The sequence below is a fragment of the Mytilus galloprovincialis genome, chromosome 10, assembly GCF_965363235.1.
Source record: "Mytilus galloprovincialis chromosome 10, xbMytGall1.hap1.1, whole genome shotgun sequence".
NCBI lineage: Eukaryota > Metazoa > Mollusca > Bivalvia > Mytilida > Mytilidae > Mytilus > Mytilus galloprovincialis.
Window position 1 is genome coordinate 64385921 of NC_134847.1, and position 20506 is coordinate 64406426.

Genomic DNA, 20506 nt, shown 5'->3' on the forward strand with positions numbered 1-20506 from the left:
CCAACTGCTGTTAATTTCATATACTTTCCCCCTACTATACAGTAATTTACAAATGCTCCATTTTATGATCAGTTGCTGTTCTCTACATACGAAATATGGGCCGTTTTTGTTTTTATTATTTTGATTTTTCGGTAATAAGTTGTACTGCAAATTTCCCACAATTCAACGTTTTTGGCTTATGAGTCGAGAACCGTCGAAGAAAGGTAAAAGTGATGTTTTTAACTGATTTTATGAAATTTTCAATCCTGTCAAATGAATTAAAAGGCCTAGTATGGCATATTTGTATATAGGCTATAAAAATTCTTTAAAAAAAAGAAAACACTGACCTTTAAAAGTTCAACGAAATATGGTTTCTGTACCAAAACAGCATCTGTCAACATCACAGGCACTTGTCTCAGAAAAAAATTTCCTATATACCTTAATATAACACAAGGTACTTAACTAAAATTTTTGAAAAATGACATCCAGTCCCGAATTCCGGTTATTTTTCGATTTCTCGGTTGTCAAACCTACTTAAACTTAATATGCCGTAAATCTAAATTGATTTATCTACACAATGGTATATGACACGACTATCATTGTTGTCGGGGTCATTAGTAGCAGGTCTCAGGAGTCGGTCAACGGAATTTTTTTTGCATTCGTCTCAAACTTTGGCAACACCCATTCCGCATGTAATTTTATACTGGTTTCTCATTGGTCAATCGTCTGGCTAAAAATAAATGTGGGAAATTTTGGTCAATTTATAACTCTACATTAGTGTCGTTGTGTACACGTGTGTTTCATAACAAAACGAATGTCAAACAGCTTATAGCATTGAATGAGGTAAACAATGGACATAACCTTTTGCTTCTGGGGCAAAGTGGAACGGGGAAGAACCATTTGGTCTGTACTATAGAACAAGAACTAAAAAAAAAGGGGGGGACGGTCGGCAGTCATAGGAACAATGGGAGTGGTTTCCTTGAATATAGGTAGGATTACTGTCCATTCCTGTTCCGGTATAGCAGATGGTCATTTTTCGAATGACAAACTATTACAAAAATTGACTATTGATGAATATTTTCGAAAAGACAAGGGGTTCTGCAAGTTTAGGATTTTAAAAATGTCAATTTACCATTCAAATAAGGATTGACATATGTTTTTGTTTTGTTTTCCCTACTCAAAATGATATCAAAATGTTATTAGAAATATACATACCATGAACAAATAGCATTATTAGCTAAATACATCTTTTCATGATACTTCAAAATTTCTCGCTTTTCAAACCTTTTGGAGTTATCTCGATATCTTATGTAAAGTCCAGAGAGAGTCTGAATGATGTCAATAAAATGGGAAAATCTGAGTTCTAAAATTAGAAACTCCTGACACATTCGACAGACCTCAAAAAACACTTATTTGGGTTTGTTTCACATAATCTGTAAAGAATTTACAATAAAGATAATAATTTATAGTCAGAGGGAAGCTGACAGTTTTTATTTTAATAATTTTTATAATAATTCAATCACTGCGGGCTGGGTGTTGCCAAAGTTTGAGACGAATGCAAAAAAAATCCCGTTGACCGACTTCTGAGACCTGCTACTAATGATCCCGACAACAATGATAGTCGTGTCATATACCATTGTGTAGATAAATCAATTTAGATTTTCGGCATATTAAGTTTAAGTAGGTTTGACAACCGAGAAATCGAAAAATAACGGGAATTCGGGACTGGGTGTCATTTTTCAAAAAATTTAGTTAAGTACCTTGTGTTATATTAAGGTATATAGGAAATTTTTTTTCTGAGACAAGTGCCTGTGGTCAACATGACTCTCCTCACTCTCAGGCTCAGGCTCAGAAGCTCAGTACATGTGTATTCATTATTTACTTTTCAATGTGAAATAGCGTTTGATTAATATCTTAATTATTTCTTAACAGTGAAATTTCCTAATCTGATTTTCTACATCTTTATTCTTATTATTAATATGGAATGTTAATTATCTTGTTGATACCCAGGGTTCTCATTAAGATGTGTATGCACGTCATGGACACATGAAAATGGAGCTGGTCACGTCAGATTTGAAACCTGCGAGTCCCTGGGAAGCATCCTCATGGTATCCCCTGAGTCCCAAACACATCGTTTTGCCTTAAAGATTCATGATCATGCACATTGTTTTGACAAGTAACAAACTAAATTGGAAGTTGATGTTGAAAAATTATCTGATGCATAGATCAATATTTTTGTTGACAGATAACTATTTTTTTTTAATTAAATGTATTTCTTTCTAAAACTTAATAATTCTGTTTAAACTTATTATTAATACATGTATGTAATAGTCACTGATATTTTTAAATTATATGAGTATTTGAAAAGTGTGTCTATTTCCACGTGTTGGACATCACTCAATCTTAGATCTAAAAGGTTGCTTGAAATACAGTATAAATTTGTGTTACTGTCTAGCGTTTAGACTTTTTTAAAAGCCGGTTCTGATCAGGGCAAAATTGTCCTTGTCAGATGTACATGTCCAACTGGCAGGTGTCATCTGACCTTGACATCATTTTCATTGTTCAGTGGTTATTTTTGTGTTGTGGTTTGTTTTTCTAACACTATGTAAATGGTCAACTATATTTGATGTAAGTAAAGAAGGCAAGACATTTCACTGTGTGCACTCTTGTACATTTGTGATATAAACAACATAAGGTGTTTTAATTCAAAATTATTAAATCTCAGACAGACTACTGTGTGCACTCTTGTACATTTGTGATATAAACATCATAAGGTGTTTTAATTCAAAATTATTAAATCTCAGACAGACTCAGTAGATATTTTTCGATAAACCTTAGATGAAAGATACTGTGGCACTGATCTTGTATATAATTGTGACAGCAATTCTAAGATTTTCTTTAAAGTGAAAGTAAAATAAGTACACCAGTCTAAAGTTTTGTACATTTACATATTTTACCAGAAATCATCATTACTTCTATACAGACTTGATGAAATGGGATGGCATATCGCCGACATAGAAATCATAACAGAAACCAAACCTCATACGATACTGACAGTGACACAGATTATTACTCAGAAACAGAAGAGACAAAGAAAACTTGTATCAAACGTACCAGGTAAACATGTGCATTCATGTCATCAAACATTTTCTTCTTTTATTTAAAAAATATTGTGATCAAGCAGGGGTCACCACACCAGGCGAAGTTGGCAACTTTCTAGGTCTCCCCATTTCGCTCTAGAGAAGCTCCAGGGAGAAGTTTATGTCGCCCTCGATTTTCAGTAAAATTCCCCAATGTCGCCTCTTGATTTTTGAGAAATTCTTGATTCAAACGTAAACGACCGATAGGTATTGAAATACAAAGCATGTTTTTCCCAAATTCAGAACTGATTTCTCCGCGATAGTATCATACTTCAACATAAAAATTGCTTTCCCGGGTGTACTATAAGCAAGAAAAAAGAAAAATCTTGATTTTGTTATGATTGTTTATTGTCCGCCATCTTTGTTATTGAAAATTGTAGATGGCACCATTTCATCTTTTCAACTCTCATCATTTACCTAATCCATATTGATATGCACTATTAATTTTGATTTTCTTATATTTACTGACAATATGTGATGCCCCATAAAAAATTTCAGATTTCTTTTCAAAAACAGAATATTATAATATCAGCTGGTATCCGCTTGTATTTTTGCTACGTACGTAGTTTAGTACACTGCCGGGAACTAACAAAACGATTATAAACTACAAAACGCAGTCGATTTTTCATTCAGGATTTTGTTTTACAGATTGATAAATGTGCTTTGTTTCAGCTAAAGGTCCTTTAAGGCCAAAATAAATTAATAGTGTGTTTCCGGTTTCCCGACCCTACCTCCGTTTCTGACGCCGACCCTAAACATTTTATTGACAAAAATTTTAAAAAAATATAAAAAATCCGGATTTTTCAGTCTGTCCGGATCCGACTATTCGTTTAGAAAACTACAGATCTTCAAAACGTTTGATAGCAATGAACATTATGGATAAGTCCAGCGCTTCAAGAACCAAGCTTTTAAATAAACAAGCATGTCTTTTTGACAACCGTGCAGCATATTAGCTGTCAAATATGCAATCACAGTGTGATCACATGGTTGCAAAATATTATGACATTAATTCCGGATATTACGATAGGATGAATCTTTTTAAGGAACACCATGATGGACCTATAGACAAAAAAAATACGAAGTTGATGCATTTTGCTCAACTTCTTTGCACAGGTACAAGACGAGATTTTTTAAATAATTGTATATATAGTGAATAATGTATTCAGTTTATATACATATATTAACAAAATCTCGTTTTGTACCTATGCTTCTTTAGACCAAAAATCAGAATCGTTTCAGTTGGACACTACACAGACAGACTGTGTAATAATTGACAAATAATTTAAGAGTAAAAAAAGATCAATTTACTAGGATTTTTCAGTATACGGATATGGATAGTAAACTGCACTTTGCTAGAAAACAAAGAAAATAGTGGTGTCAACGTCAAATACGTTAATCATTTAATAAAGTAATACAAATAGACAGGAAATACTAAAAATTGACGACAAGGGGGCAGACAATGTGAAACAAGAAATAGAAGGCTTTCCCCTGTAGGCAGACATGGTGTATGATTCATGTTCATTTATAAATGAATCTGCCCCTGCACCATGCCTACTTTTAATCTTTTAAATTTTCTCTGGCTGGTCCAACTAACAATTTATACTAGAGAAGGAAAAAAAATCATGTCCTATTAAAATATCTACAATTTTTTTCCATAAATTTGATAAGAAAGATTCTCACTCTTCTCAAAACCTGAAATTTTAATATTGTCAGAACCCCACTCTTCAAGATCAAATTCTGTCGAACAAAAAAACACAAATATTTATTAAATAAAGAGGGTGCAAGAGTATTACCCCTGGAAAAATCATAATAAGCCGCTGCTTAGCATCGATTTGCAGTGTTTTTACTACTAAAAAAAGTGGAAGGAATCTCTTGTATACCCTGTGTGTCATTTACATTGTTAGGTTAAACGAGGCCAAACAATAATGCCATGCCAGATTTTTCACTGCCATTTTTGCTTTAAAATAATTATTCGGCACGAACATATTCCTTTTAATAACAACCCATAAAAATCAGAAAATTTGCATTAAAGTTTATTTACATATTTCTTTATACAGTGAGATTACTAAATCAGATTATTAAAAAAGCTGTAGATTTAAGTACTATTAAAAATATCAAAGAAGCATGCAGGCACATCAAATGATTTCATTTGGAATCTTTTTCTGCTGTAATCGTTAGAAAAAAATAAAAAGTTTTCATAAAATAAAATGTTTTACCTACCTACCCTACCTATTTTTTTTCGGGGTGAAATAGGAAACACACTATTTATTTATTTTGGCCTAAACAGCATTTCAATGAATATCTGCTCATTAATTTGATTAGGATTGGCAATATTTACTTCCAAAGTCGTATATTTTTGAAAAATATAAAGTAAGAATTTTTGACGCGGATCGCACTGTATTTGTTTTTGATTTACAAGTACCTATTCAAATCCGGTTATGAAAAATATGACTTTACCGATGTTACTTTTTGTGATTTAGTCATATTTAAACACTTGTGAAGTGTTTTAGAATCAATTACATACATTTCTAATGGCAACTTGATTTTGGAAATCAGCATTTCCATGAAAATAACGCAAAGGTGTGCGATTACATGTACAGGATTTGAAATTAACAGTTTTACTTTACGTTTTCAACACATGTCAAACAGTTTTCTCTCTGATTTCTTATCAAATATTATTTTAAGAACAAATACATTTTTGAATCATGATCTTAGCTATGAAAGACAGTGAAACCGTATTTTAACTTTTCTTAATTGATTATTATTTTTGTTTTAAAAGGTTCTTAGACTTGGTTTAATTTTAAAATCTTTGAAATGCAGCATAATTTGATCCATGTCAAATATTCAATTCATCCAGACCTACCAGAATAAACATAGCTCTTATGCCATTAACTTATGGTCCTTATGTCATGATATTTTTTGACAATTTGCATAGGTACACATGTAAATAAAAAAGTATTTCAGACTACAAGCATGGCAACCCAAGACTTGCAAAATGTACTTCCTTAGCAATTGTCATGCTAAAATGATTCGAAAAGTAACAAAAAGGATAGATTCTTTGAAAATTTTGTTCATAAAAAGTATAAACGCGATCTGTCGATTTTCCCTGAAGTCTCCCTGTTGGGCCTTCACTTCTCCCTGAAGTCTCACTGTTGGGTCTTCACTTCTCCCTGTTTGGCTGCCAGGGAGAAGTGACTTCTCCCTATAATTTTGAAGTGTGGTGACCCCTGTCAAGTATCTATCCAGTCTGATTAAATTCAGCCCTCACTATCCACAAAGACAAATGGATTGTTGGGGATGGTTTGAATTCGATAACTATCCTGGTTTTTATCTGGACTTTTTTCAGACCTAACATTGATCATAAGCACCGGAAGCTCTTTTTTGTCATGATAAATAATAAAGCAATGAAAATTGAAATGTCTTCTTCTCACTGTTGGACTTGCTATTAATCCTTGGTCAAGTTTGTGAGAACCAATTTGATTGTAGTAAATATATATAAAAAAAAAATGAAAAAAGAAATGATCATACATAGTTATAGTGCAATGAGGAAAACTATTCTGTAAATCATTGTTTATCATTGAAAATGTATAAATTAGAGTTTCTGAGTTAAACCAGTTAATTGTAAACGCATTAATAAATTTACTAGGGGAAGTGCCAAATGCCTATTAATGCTTATTGAGAGTATAATTTTCACTTTTTGGCTCATTGTTGCCTAATTAATGATTTCCATTAAGCAAACTTTGTACGGTATATGGCATGGAAAGTCACAAATTTATTAACTTGACAATGCACAATTCATGGAATCGAATTAAGACTCTTAGTATAAGTATTAACAATTTATATCTTTGTTTCAATAACAGCTCTCTTGGAGCCCCTAGATCCAAACCCTGCCTTGTAAACAGAAGTAGAACACATAGTTTGGATACCAGTAGCTGTGATGACGCTGACACAATGTCAAAACCAATAGAATCATCGTCAGTTCTGCCAGCTATAAACATGCGTAGGATGCAATCAGATGGCCATACCAGAAATCTTGGGCCAGACACAACTTATTTTCCTTTCAATGGGGACCAACAAGGAGCCTGTGGTATCAGTAAAGGAACCAATAGTCCACGGCCCTCTGAGAGGATCACTCTAGTGGTGGATGAAACACGATTTGTTGTGGATGTTGATTTATTCAGAGGCCACCCAAATACAATGTTAGGAAGGTAGGCATAAAGATATTGTATGTAAGATTACAAATTATTTGTTTTTACGGTAAAAACAGAAAAGAATACATTTGTTTTTTTAAAACTGATACATCTGTAATTATATTTGATATTTAACAGTCTATTTATTGTTTATTTTTGCATGATTTTAGGATGTTTACGTCGTCATTAGAGAATAATTTTACTCGTCCTAATGAAAGAGGAGAGTATGAAGTAGCTGAAGGATTATCATCTACTGTCTTCAGATCTATACTAGTAAGTATTGGGGTAATGCTTACAAAAGGTAATTTGTCAATAAGTGTTTAAGAAAGTGGGGTTATACTGTTTTACCTCTGTATGTCCATCTGTCAGTCAGTCTGTCCATCCGTCCCATGAAAAAATTTCGTGACATTTTTCTCGGGAGCTACATTTTAAGGATTTCTGAAATTTGTTTTCATAGTTTGTATAAGTCAGCTATACCATGTGACATTTTTTCAGATTCATCACACAACAACTTCCTGCTTACCGTCGAGTATTTTGGCGGGGGTATCATTAGTGAGCAGTAGCTCAAGGTTTCACTTGTTAGAACTATGTTTGTCAACTACAAGATCAAACAGAAATATATTTTGTTTTCTCCAATACTTTTTTTAAAGAGATTCACACTTGCATGCATCACTCCAAGACATTGTGTCACATACATGTACCATTGTAGTGACCACTGTCCTTGACCTTAGACTTTAAGGTAAAAATTATTTTTACGGTCATTTAAATGTCCACTGCCAAACCATTTATTTTATTGCTGTCCTTTGCAAGACCTTTCTAAAGCACCTTATTGTTTTCTAAGGAATAAGACCTTGTATATTGCATTGTCTTTGCTTCTATAAATTCATATATATCTAGTGATTTTATCAGAAATTTTAAAGGGATTGAGTTGTATACCTTTGGATAGATATAAGATTTGACTCAGAATTAGATATTAAAAAACAGTAGTAGACAAAAAATAAATGAATTTAATGCATAGCAATATAATATTTCCCACAGAAAGTAACCAAAAGTTAGTGTGCAATAAATTCTAATATTGCACTAGTGCAATAAATCTTCAAAATTCATGACATCATCAATGACAAAATCTTAGTTTAAACCAATTTTTACTTTCAAATTTTATATTACTATACAATAAAAGGATTATTGCATGAATATTGGGGAATATTCATGCAATAACCCTATATTACTCAAAGTACAAACAAGAAATATACTGAACTATTGTATTTTTTACAGGATTTTTACAAGACAGGAAGTGTGCGATGTCCACCTAGTGTTAGTGTACATGAACTTAGAGAAGCATGTGACTACCTTCTCATACCATTTGATGCTGAGACAATCAAATGTCAAAATCTAAGTAAGTTTAAAATCTCAAAATAAGTTTCACAATGCACTCTACCCATTCAGGTGTTGAAAGTTGCAGAAATTATCGTCTTGAAATAACATTATTATGCAGAATTGGTTTCATGAAATAGGATGTCATATATCCTTGCTTATGTTCAAATATCAATATCATCTTCAGCTTAACACCTGATATTAAATTTTCATATGTATGTGTATGCATGATAATGAAATAATTAAAGAATTAATAGTTATTTTAACCAGATTTAGATTTAGTGTTTGATTATGATGAAACATTTTATTTATTTAATGTTTACTTTGCAGGAGGGTTGTTACATGAATTATCAAATGAAGGGGCCAGACAACAGTTTATTAACTTTATGTTTACTTTGCAGGAGGGTTGTTACATGAATTATCAAATGAAGGGGCAAGACAACAGTTTATTAACTTTATGTTAACTTTACAGGAGGGTTGTTACATGAATTATCCAATGAAGGGGCAAGACAACAGTTTATTAACTTTATGTTTACTTTACAGGAGGGTTGTTACATGAATTATCCAATGAAGGGGCCAGACAACAGTTTATTAACTTTATGTTAACTTTGCAGGAGGGTTGTTACATGAATTATCCAATGAAGGGGCAAGACAACAGTTTATTAACTTTATGTTTACTTTACAGGAGGGTTATTACATGAATTATCCAATGAAGGGGCCAGACAACAGTTTATTAACTTTATGTTTACTTTGCAGGAGGGTTGTTACATGAATTATCCAATGAAGGGGCAAGACAACAGTTTATTAACTTTATGTTTACTTTGCAGGAGGGTTGTTACATGAATTATCCAATGAAGGGGCCAGACAACAGTTTATTAACTTTATGTTAACTTTGCAGGAGGGTTGTTACATGAATTATCCAATGAAGGGGCAAAACAACAGTTTATTAACTTTATGTTTACTTTACAGGAGGGTTGTTACATGAATTATCCAATGAAGGGGCCAGACAACAGTTTGAATTGTTCCTAGAGGATCTTATTATGCCTCAGATGGTCCAGGCAGCACAGGTAGATATTTATAAATAAATAAGGAGATGTGGCATGAGTGCGAATGAGACTACTCTCCATCCAAATATGAGTCTGAAAATACAAAGTAAATCCTCATAACTGGATATAACAATTTTCAAATTCAGTTTTAGACAAATCTCTCTTTGATCAATGAATTGCAATACTTTATCAAATTGTTGACTGTATTGTGTAAAAAAATTATATTTCTACATGGATTTGTTTAAAGTTTGATCGATAAATAGACGTAGTACTTAAATCATTTACTTACGTGCCACATTTTTATACGACCGCTAAAATTGAAAAATTTTTGGTCGTATATTGGTATCACGTTGGCGGCGTTGTCGTCTGTGTCGTCGTCCGAATACTTTTAGTTTTCGCATTTTAACTTTAGTAAAAGTGAATAGAAATCTATGAAATTTTAACACAAGGTTTATGACCACTAAAGGAAGGTTGGGATTGATTTTGGGAGTTTTGGTTCCAACATTTTAGGAATTAGGGGCCAAAAAGGGCCCAAATAAGCATTTTCTTGGTTTTCGCACTATAACTATAGTTTAAGGGGGTTCGCGGGTCTAAATCATTTATATAGGATTTCTCTATATTTTTCTATAAATGAACTTTATCTTATAGTTAATAGAAAAATAAAATAAAAAAGTGGGGTCACCGTTCATTTGCGCTCACAATCTGCCTTCGAAAGAAGCATATATTTTTGTAAAGGTGTTTTTTTTCTGTTGAAGTAATAGGAGAAATAAAGGCAATATCGAAATAAAAAAAAGAAATTTATTACAAAAATCGCTAAAATTTTACAATAATTTAGTTTAAGTACAGCTTATATGGAAATTATATTAAAAAAGATAGGTCACCGATGAGTTGAAAAAGATATTTCAATTTTAGAGCCAAAAAATGGCATTTTTCCACCAAAGGGAGATAATTTGGAACTTTTTCAATGATGTATACATTTTGAAAGTCATCTGGGGCCAACACGAATTGATTGTTTTGAATGATTTTTGTACCATATGATAAAGTAACAACTACAAAAGGAAATAAATAAAATTTGTAATGAAAAACAAATGTTTGATTTTTTTCTGAAATTTTTATACCCTCGAGCCTCCTTAAGTAAATAGAAATCTATGAAATTTTGACACAAGGTTTATGACCACAAAAGGAAGGTTGGGATTGATTTTGGGAGTCTTGGTTCCAACAATTTAGAAATTAGGGGCCAAAAAAGGGCCCAAATAAGCATTATTCTTGGTTTTCGCACAATAACTTTAGTATAAGTAAATAGAAATCAATGAAATTTAAACACAAGGTTTATGACCACAAAAGGAAGGTTGGGATTGATTTTGGGAGTTGAGGTCCAACAGTTTAGGAATAAGGGCCCAAAAAGGGGCCCAAATAAGCATTATTCTTGGTTTTCGCACCATAACTTTAGTATAAGTAAATAGAAATCTATGAAATTTAAACACAAGGTTTATGACCATAAAAGGAAGGTTGGGTTTGATTTTGGGAGTTTTGGTCCCAACAGTTTAGGAATAAAGGGCCCAAAGGATCCAAAATTGAACTTTGTTTGATTTCATAAAAAAATGAATAATTGGGGTTCTTTGATATGCCGAATCTAACTGTGTATGTAGATTCTTAATTTTTGGTCCCGTTTTCAAATTGGTCTACATTAATGTCCAAAGGGTCCAAAATTAAACTTAGTTTGATTTTAACAAAAAATGAATCCTTGGGGTTCTTTGATATACTGAATCTAAAAATGTACTTAGATTTTTGATTATTGGCCCAGTTTTCAAGTTGGTCCAAATCGGGGTCCAAAATTAAACTTTGTTTGATTTCAACAAAAATTGATTAATTGGGGTTCTTTGATATACCAAATCTAACTGTGTATGTAGATTCTTAATTTTTGGTCCCGTTTTCAAATTCTACATTAAAGTCCAAAGGGTCCAAAATTAAACTAAGTTTCATTTTAACAAAAATTGAATTCTTGGGCTTTTTTGATATGCTGAATCTAAACATGTACTTAGATTTTTGATTATGGGCCCAGTTTTCAAGTTGGTTCAAATCAGGATCCAAAATTATTATATTAAGTATTGTGCAATAGCAAGAAATTTTTAATTGCACAGTATTCAGCAATAGCAAGAAATCTTCAATTGCACAGTATTGTGCAATAGCAAGAAATTTTCAATTGCACAGTATTGCGCAATAGCAAGAAATCTTCAATTGCACAGTATTTTGCAATAGCAAATATTTTCAATTGCACAGTACATATTGCACAATAGCAAGAAATATCTAATTGCACAATATTGTGCAATAGCAAGAAATTTTCAATTGGAGGTATCTTTCTTTGTCCAGAATAGTAGTTGAATCAACTTAAATCATTGTTTTATACAATATACAATGTATATTCACTTTTACTACCAACTGATAAATTAAAACAATCTTTACCATTCAGTGATAACAAGCACTTTATTTTACATTTTAATATTTTATGATGTATTTAAATGATTAGTTATTGTTGCAAACTCCATTAGAAATTTGAATTGAGATCAGTTTTGGAAAAAGGGAAAGGGGGAAGTGAAATAAAAATGGGGGGGGGGGGTAAATTTTTCTAATTTCAGATTTTATAAATAAAAAGAAAATTTCTTCAAACATTTTTTTGAGAGGATTAAAATTCAACAGCATAGTGAATTGCTCAAAGGCAAAAAAAATATTTAAAGTTCATTAGACCACATTCATTCTGTGTCAGAAACCTATGCTGTGTCAACTATTTAATCACAATCCAAATTTAGAGCTAAATCCAGCTTGAATGTTGTGTCCATACTTGCCCCAACCGTTCAGGGTTCAACCTCTGCGGTCGTATAAAGCTGCGCCTTGCGGAGCATCTGGTTGTCCGTTATAATCCTATATTTGATTTCCTATGTTTTATGTTTTTAAGAAATTTGCGAAATAGAACATAAGTTTCTGTCCTTCAACTGCACACAAGACAATTAGTGGGTATGATTTGATTTGACTTTATTCAATAGTGTATATTTACTCAATAATGTTCCTTGTTTCCAGCAAGGAGATAGAGAGTGCCATATTGTTATGTTAACAGATGAAGATGTTGTAGATTGGGACGATGAGTATCCACCACAAACAGGGGAGGAGGAAGCACATAGTATGTATAATAATGATAGTTTAAGGGATATAAACAACCATGAGTATGGAAGAACAAGACACTTCAAAAATACTTACTACACAGTTACAGCACAATGACTTGAGTGTGTAGGGAAAGTAAATATCTTTGGTTAGCTTGCTCAGACTCACTTCATTGTTGCAATATTTTCTTTCCAAAAGTATTTCACAAAGCATATTGTATTTTGTTAATATATAATAATGATTCTACTTTTAGTTATACATAGTAACCACATGTCCAGATTTTTCAAGTACATTGAAAACCGGGATGTTGCAAAGCAAGTATTAAAAGAAAGAGGACTGAAGAAAATTCGCCTTGGCATTGAAGGTAATATTAGAACTTGGAAAAAATTACATGCATGTACTTGAACAAAATGGATGTGAATGACATTAATAGATTAAGTTACTGGACTTAACCTTGAGGCATTGACCTTTAACATTATTGATACCAAAATGCAAAAGGTTTAATTCATTGAATTAACTAATTGAGGGGAAATATCTGTCTATTTCTAGAGAGTTAGTTGTTTATGTAAAGAATATTTAGGGAAATAGGAACATTTTACCCAATTCCCAATGTATGCCCTTTCTGTTCACATGGAAATTAGCATCTATCATCAAATCCATTAGAATACAAAAAAAACCAACATCTTGTAGTAAGTGCATTTAATAGTTAATGAAGAACATAAAAAACTAGAAATTATATTTATCATTTGATTTAGTGATTTTCATTTGTACATGACATTCCTTCACAACTTTTTTTAGACTAAAAAGTACAATAAGATGTGGTATATTGCCAATGAGACAACAACCCACCAAAGTCAAAATGACATAGGGGATCAGTGTACAATGTTAACAATTGGCAAAACCAATACCTTATTGTCAGCTATAAAAGGCGAACAAATGACAAAATATAAACTTATTCAAACAAGCAAACCAACAGCCTGAATTATTACAAAACAACAAAAATAAACAAACATCAACCATTAAAGTAAGGTCTTGAATAACAATGTGATTTAGAGTTTGACCTTCTACAGAATTATGTATTGATTTCTAGAAGTCTTATGTTTTTTGTTTGTTTTAGAGATGAAAAGGGTGTTCTGATTTGTTAAAATATATGAAATTACATGTTTATACAAAAAAAAATGGAGAAGTGCATCTTTCAATATGAAACAAATATTAAATCTATTTTAGGTTACCCAACATACAAAGAAAAAGTACGAAAGAGGCCAGGAGGAAGACCTGAAGGTAAGAATGAAGACAAAAATATTGCTAAGTGTTACAATCTAATGGGCAGAAGGATTTCATCTACAATTTCTTTTTGTCCCCCATGCAAAATGTTTTAGTTATTTATTGCCTTTGGAAAGATAAAACATGTGCATCCTGAGGAAGATTGGAACTCTTTTCATTTATGAATTGTATAAATAGAATGGTACCTTCTACATACTTTTTTCATTCCATTATTTTGGTTTAGGGGAGGATTATGATCTGAGAAAACTAGCTCAGCTTAACTGATGTTCATATGTGCTTATCCTTAGTCTGAAAAAGAGGTTTTATCATAATTAGACATAAGAAGATGTGGTACGAGTGCCAATGAGACAACTCGCCATTCAAATCACAATTTATGAAAAATAAAACATTATAGGTCAAAGTATGGTCTTCATCAGGGAGCCTTATCCTGAGTCTAAAAAGAGGTTTTATATACTGTAGGGACACATTAAACTCATTAGAAGAAAACCCAAGAACATCATGGTATAGAATATAGAATATAAAACCATGAAAAGACCATATATGGTCTACAGAGCATTACACATAAAACAAGAATATAGAATATAAAACCATGAAAAGACCATAGTCTACCGAATATTACACATAAAACCATGAAAAGACCATAATCTACAGAACATTACACATAAAACCATGAAAAGACCATAGTCTACAGAACATTACACATAAAACCATGAAAAGACCATAGTCTACAGAACATTACACATAAAACCATGAAAAGACCACAGTCTACAGAACATTTCACATAAAACCATGAAAAGACCATAGTCTACAGAACATTACACATAAAACCATGAAAAGACCATAGTCTACAGAACATTTCACATAAAACCATGAAAAGACCATAGTTCTACAGAACATTACACATAAAACCATGAAAAGACCACAGTCTACAGAACATTACACATAAAACCATGAAAAGACCACAGTCTACAGAATATTACACATAAAACCATGAAAAGACCACAGTCTACAGAACATTACACATAAAACCATGAAAAGACCACAGTCTACAGAACATTACACATAAAACCATGAAAAGACCACAGTCTACAGAATATTACACATAAAACCATGAAAAGACCATAGTCTACAGAACATTACACATAAAACCATGAAAAGACCATAGTCTACAGAACATTACACATTAAACAAAGAATGAGCTACACAAACACCACCTATAATCTAGGTAAAACCAATGGTGGAGATATATAGATTCCACCACTGCAAAAAGTGGATTTCAATATTTTTCCTCTCAAGACGGTTAAATTTTAATATTTAAAGCATGCGACCTACTGAGCTTATTAAAATCATTTAAATTCAACTGTTGAGAGTAAAGAAATATATAATACATGAGTCGTAGTTTTGCAATCTGTTTCCCTGATCATTTTTATGTGCAATGCAACAATTTAAACAGAATTGTACAATTAAAAACACTAAAAGAGTCAAATGTTCCATGGGGTAAGCATAAAAAAACACACCTCTCCATGTCCGCTTACATAGTGGAGGAGGGGGGGGGATAAAAAAAAAACATAAAAAAATCAACTAATTGTGTAACTTATACTCCACTAAGTTTACCCTTTATTTTTTCAGTTATATATAACTATGTACAAAGGCCTTTTTTACGCATGTCTTGGGAGAAGGAGGAAGCCAGGAGTCGACATGTTGATTTCCAATGTGTCAAGAGTAAATCAATTACCAATCTGGCCTCTGCTGCTGCAGACACACCCCAGGATCAAGGCATGGTTCAACAACAACAGGATGGTACTCTCAATGTGATACCCCCTCAGCCTTCACCGTCAGAGCCTTATCCAGGAATGCAGTTACCCCCAGAAGGGGATGTGGATTGACGCTGTATTGTGCCTCCGAATCGAATTGTAATCAGTATATATTCATTCATCAAAAGATTTAAAAACATTTTCAGATGTAGTAATCAGATGTTGAATAGCTGAGTGAGTGTTAAATTTTGAGACAGCACAGAATAAGTTTAGCCATTCAAATGACTTGTGATGAGCTGTTCTGATTTATCCTGAGACAGCACAGAATACTTTTAGTCATTCTAATGCCTTGTGACAAGCTGTTCTGATTTATCTTAGTTATAAGTCATAAAAGAAGAACTGTGAAGAGAAGAAATGATTTGTATCGTAAAAATATTTATTTAAATTTTCTGTTGACACCTTAGTATTTTTATCTTGTCGGTTCAAAATAACACCTTTAAAACTTCAATTCCAGTTCCAAGTAATTTTAGTTCTTCCATGAGCATTTAAAGTCAACATTCTTCTAAAATTTATAAATATTCTGAAAAAAATAAAATGAAAAACATATTGTAAATTTTGTTATTTGTAAATTTATATACTTAAAATTAACTGCATTTTTTGTTTTCCTTGTTCTTTGGTAATGCTTGCATTTGAGAAATTTTTCTATGAGAAAACATGTTCCTGAAAAGAATTTAATTATTGAAGTTAGTTTTTTAGAGTTAGTTGATATAAAATGTATGTCGATGGGTTGATACAAGACGTATCAAAATGTTTTAAATGTGTACATACTTAGATGTCATTCAAGATTAATTTTCTTGTTTTGATACAGTTATGAATTATATACATTTTACAGAAATTTAATTGTTTTAAGTTTCTACCAAAACATTTTTAATAAATGACCACAGAGGCAGGGTTTGACACTAACATTAGAGGTGATGTAGTCCACAGGACTACCAAGAAAAAATTTTGGGTAGTCCTGGTAGTCCACCTATATCACCGTTGAGGGCCGCAACGTGGCCCGAACTAGCATGGGGGGTCTGGGGGCATGCCCCCCCCCCAAGAAAATTTTTCAAAATAAGATGCAATTTCCTGTCATCTGAGCACCTCAAAAGCACACAAATGTTCATTTTAGTTTTGAAAATATTTTGGTTTTTTTTTCAGATAAATTAAAGTTGACATTCAGTGAATAAATTTTATTACTCCTGAACTTTTACCGTCAGAAAATTTTGAAAAATGAAATGCAAAATCTGCAATCTGAGACAATTTCTAAGGCCTTGTTAGGTGGAGTTATTTGACCTTTTATTCCAGGATTATTTAGAAAAAAAGGATAAAAATAAGTCAAAGTTTTCATTAATTCTTCAAACAGTTTATAAGATTTTTCTTGTAGTGATACAATGTCTTTGTTTGTGAACTAGAGGTCAACTTCATCATCACTGTTGAAAGCAATTCAGTGGATATGTTGCTAAAACAAAATGCCTTTAATACCATTTTGAATGACATGCATATATGGGTTTTTTTAATGAGAAAGCCACCAAAAAATATTGTTGGCTTTTTTTTCAAACTACCTCTTCCTGTTTCTTTTTTTGGGGGTAATAATTTTTTTATCCAAATTTGGGAAGTATTTTTTTTTTTAACTCTGACACCTACGTTTTTATTGTTGACCTTTGCTGTCTATTCTGCAGTTTCTTCACATTTTGGTTATCAGACATTTTCATTTTACATTGAATATCCCATGTGTTATAAACACTGTGAAGATTCTGATCAGAAATCTGGATCTCAAAAGTGCTTTCATAATAACAATACCGGACTACTGTTAGTGTCGAACCCTGCTGAGAGTATTACTTGAACAAACTTTCTCCCTCACTTAAACAAATCAATTTGATGTTTACAAAACAATAAATTTCATAAAGGGAAATAAATCTGAAGCCAATCAGAACATCTTTTACAAATCATTCATCTTTTCAATTTCTTGTATTACTAGTTCTTGCATTTGAAAAGAAGACTATAAGTATTTAATTATACATGATAAGATTTTTGAAAAAAAATGTTGACTTATAGATGTATATTTGCACAGAAGAATTGGACCAACAGATCAAGCCTTGCAGTCATATAAGTTTCAAGTAGGATTATCATTGCCTAGACTCAGAATTCAACCAATCAAAAGTACTGAGTTAAGTTTTATGATCAAAAGGCCAGTCCTAATCACCATGATATGTCTTAATGATATTCAAAATGTTTCATAAATCTTTCATCATGAAATTGTACACAAGTTTTTGTTATTGTTCATTTTCACACTGCCAAATTAGCATTTTAAAAAATCAGCATAATTTTATGAACATGTCAAAAATTAGACCAAAATTTGTTATAAGATACAACTATATTCTTGGTTTCTGTTGCCATAGCTTGATACTGATCTGACTTTGAAATTTTATTATACTTTGATATTAAGATACTCCAGTTATTCATAAGTATGTCTGTTTTTATAGTATAAAATAGGTTTCAGTATTGAATGAATTTGAAATGAACAAACAAAAGAAGGTTGTTGACGATATATTTATTTATTTAAATACATATAATCAAAATATAAAAACAATCATATGTAATGTAAAATGCTTCAGATAGATAGAATTCATGTGTACACAGTCATCATTTTTCATTGATAACTTATTTTGATTGTATAGCTATGCCAAGTGTTTTCAATTTAAGCCTTTAATTTTTTAGTGCCTTTTTGTTGTTACTTCAAAGTTCAGTTTGGGTTATATCAAGCACTTTGCAAAACAATTTTTTTTTTAGTGAATCAAAATTGCTCTAACATGAAACAGCTTAATTCAGGAGATCAAAATTCTTCATAAAATTTAAACTGATTTAAGAAGTATCAATAAGATATGATTAATATAGGCATTTTCAGTGTGGGCTCTGCCTAACAAAGCATTTTGATGGGGCCATCTGTTCTGTATTGTTTATTTTAAAGAAATAATTATTCTTTGTTATGACAACTGCAAATGTTGTGACTTACCAATGTCCATAATGCAGGGTGTATTGTAACAACATTTAAAGTACAAAAGTTATTTAAAGCTGTTGCAATTTTTTGTACATTTAAAAAAAAAATAACTTTCAATTTAATATTTTTTGATGGACACATGGGACTGTGTAATATATTCCTGAACATGTTTTAATTCTAAGCTTATTAAAAAGCCATTAGTCGTAAATATATTTTCTTATTTTTACTGTATTATGATTTCAAATAGATCTGACATTCAGATTTTGATCTCATGATATAGTGAAAACACCTGTACCAAATCCACATTTCCTAGAACAGATGAAGTTCAAAATTTACCAAAAGCTATTTAAATAGATTGTATCTTGATAGAATCAACATTGCTGAATTAAAAGTTTGATTTAATTGACCTTAAGATTATATTAGATCTGTTTGTCCTGAACATGCATGAAATATTTGCCACTGGGCGTTAAGCTACCAACAATCAATCAATCATTAGATCTGTTGACAGAATTTGAAGTGAACACTTTGCAAGAAAACATGAGTAGGTGGAGATATTTTTCAGTAGCTATGCATAATACACTTGTGGTGTTAAATACAGTTATTAGACCAACCTTATTTTTTGTGCATTTCAGTACAATGTACAAACACAAATGGTTAATGTTGATTGTTTTGAATAATATGTGGTAAAGCAAAAGATAAATGTCCACCTGTTTGTTAAAAAGGGGAGGTAACTAGAATAAATGTCATAATGATTAATTACCATTTTTTTTATGTACAATATGATGTTTTTGTTTTATTGTTTTGATGTATAGTATGCCTGGATAGCATATTTAATGACTAGCAAGAGTTAATCTTTTGTGTTTTTATTCTATTGAAATATTTTGTTCAAATAAAATCTATATGCTAAATAATATTCAGTTTGTATTTTTTTGATTGCATAGGAAATCATATTAATGATCAAGTTTGAGAAGTTAAAGTTACACACCATTTGCGCAATACCACTAAGCACAATTATGATTCATTAATGTTATATTATTAACACTCTGAAGTTAGAAACATCAATACAAAACTAGCACAGGGTATATACAAAAAGGATGTGCCTTTTTTACCCTCTTTGCTGTGGTATTTGCCAACAAATACTCTATCCCACTGGACGCTTGTAACGTCACGATCATTAATGTGTTTTTGTTCGTTAATATTCTGTGTAATTAAACAGATATAGCATGTTTTTGAGGGGTATTTGCGAAAAATACCAGTCTTGAGAATGAATTTCCCTCTCTTTACGGCTCGCGAAATTTCACATTCTCTCGACTGGTATTTTAAGCAAATACTCCTCCTTAACATGATATATCTGTTCAAAAGCAGACACATCAAACATTTTTGTTTTCATTTCCAATACTCTGTACATGGTAGTTTTTGGCATACATGTGACAAAACTGGCAGAATGCGATGTAATGTTTTCACACTTAAATCAGAATCTTAGTTTCTGCTAGGAACAGTTTGTATGGAAATATTTATAAAAGGAACAAATCTATTTAACTTT

General features: G+C 31.7%; 1 protein-coding gene across 1 annotated transcript; it reads left to right on the top strand.

Moving 5' to 3' along the window:
- Positions 1 to 98: 98 nt before the first annotated feature.
- Positions 99 to 19874, top strand: LOC143048111 (BTB/POZ domain-containing protein 10-like). Its single transcript, XM_076221576.1, has 10 exons — positions 99 to 203; positions 2940 to 3096; positions 6980 to 7327; positions 7480 to 7582; positions 8585 to 8705; positions 9653 to 9750; positions 12805 to 12904; positions 13139 to 13249; positions 14113 to 14166; positions 15799 to 19874. Exons 2-10 carry the CDS (start codon positions 2978 to 2980, stop codon positions 16053 to 16055), a joined length of 1311 nt encoding a protein of 436 aa, XP_076077691.1. The 5' UTR covers positions 99 to 203; positions 2940 to 2977; the 3' UTR covers positions 16056 to 19874.
- The last annotated feature ends 632 nt before the right edge of the window (positions 19875 to 20506 follow it).

What these genes read in the sequence shown, in the direction of transcription:
- LOC143048111 (XM_076221576.1), top strand. Translation starts at nt 2,978, where the DNA reads ATGGCATATCGCCGACATAGAAATCATAACAGAAACCAAACCTCATAC. An exon ending in AATCAAATGTCAAAATCTAA is followed by an intron (nt 8,706 to 9,652) that starts GTAAGTTTAAAA and finishes TTTACTTTACAG; the next exon opens with GAGGGTTGTTACATGAATTA. An exon ending in AGGGGAGGAGGAAGCACATA is followed by an intron (nt 12,905 to 13,138) that starts GTATGTATAATA and finishes TTCTACTTTTAG; the next exon opens with TTATACATAGTAACCACATG.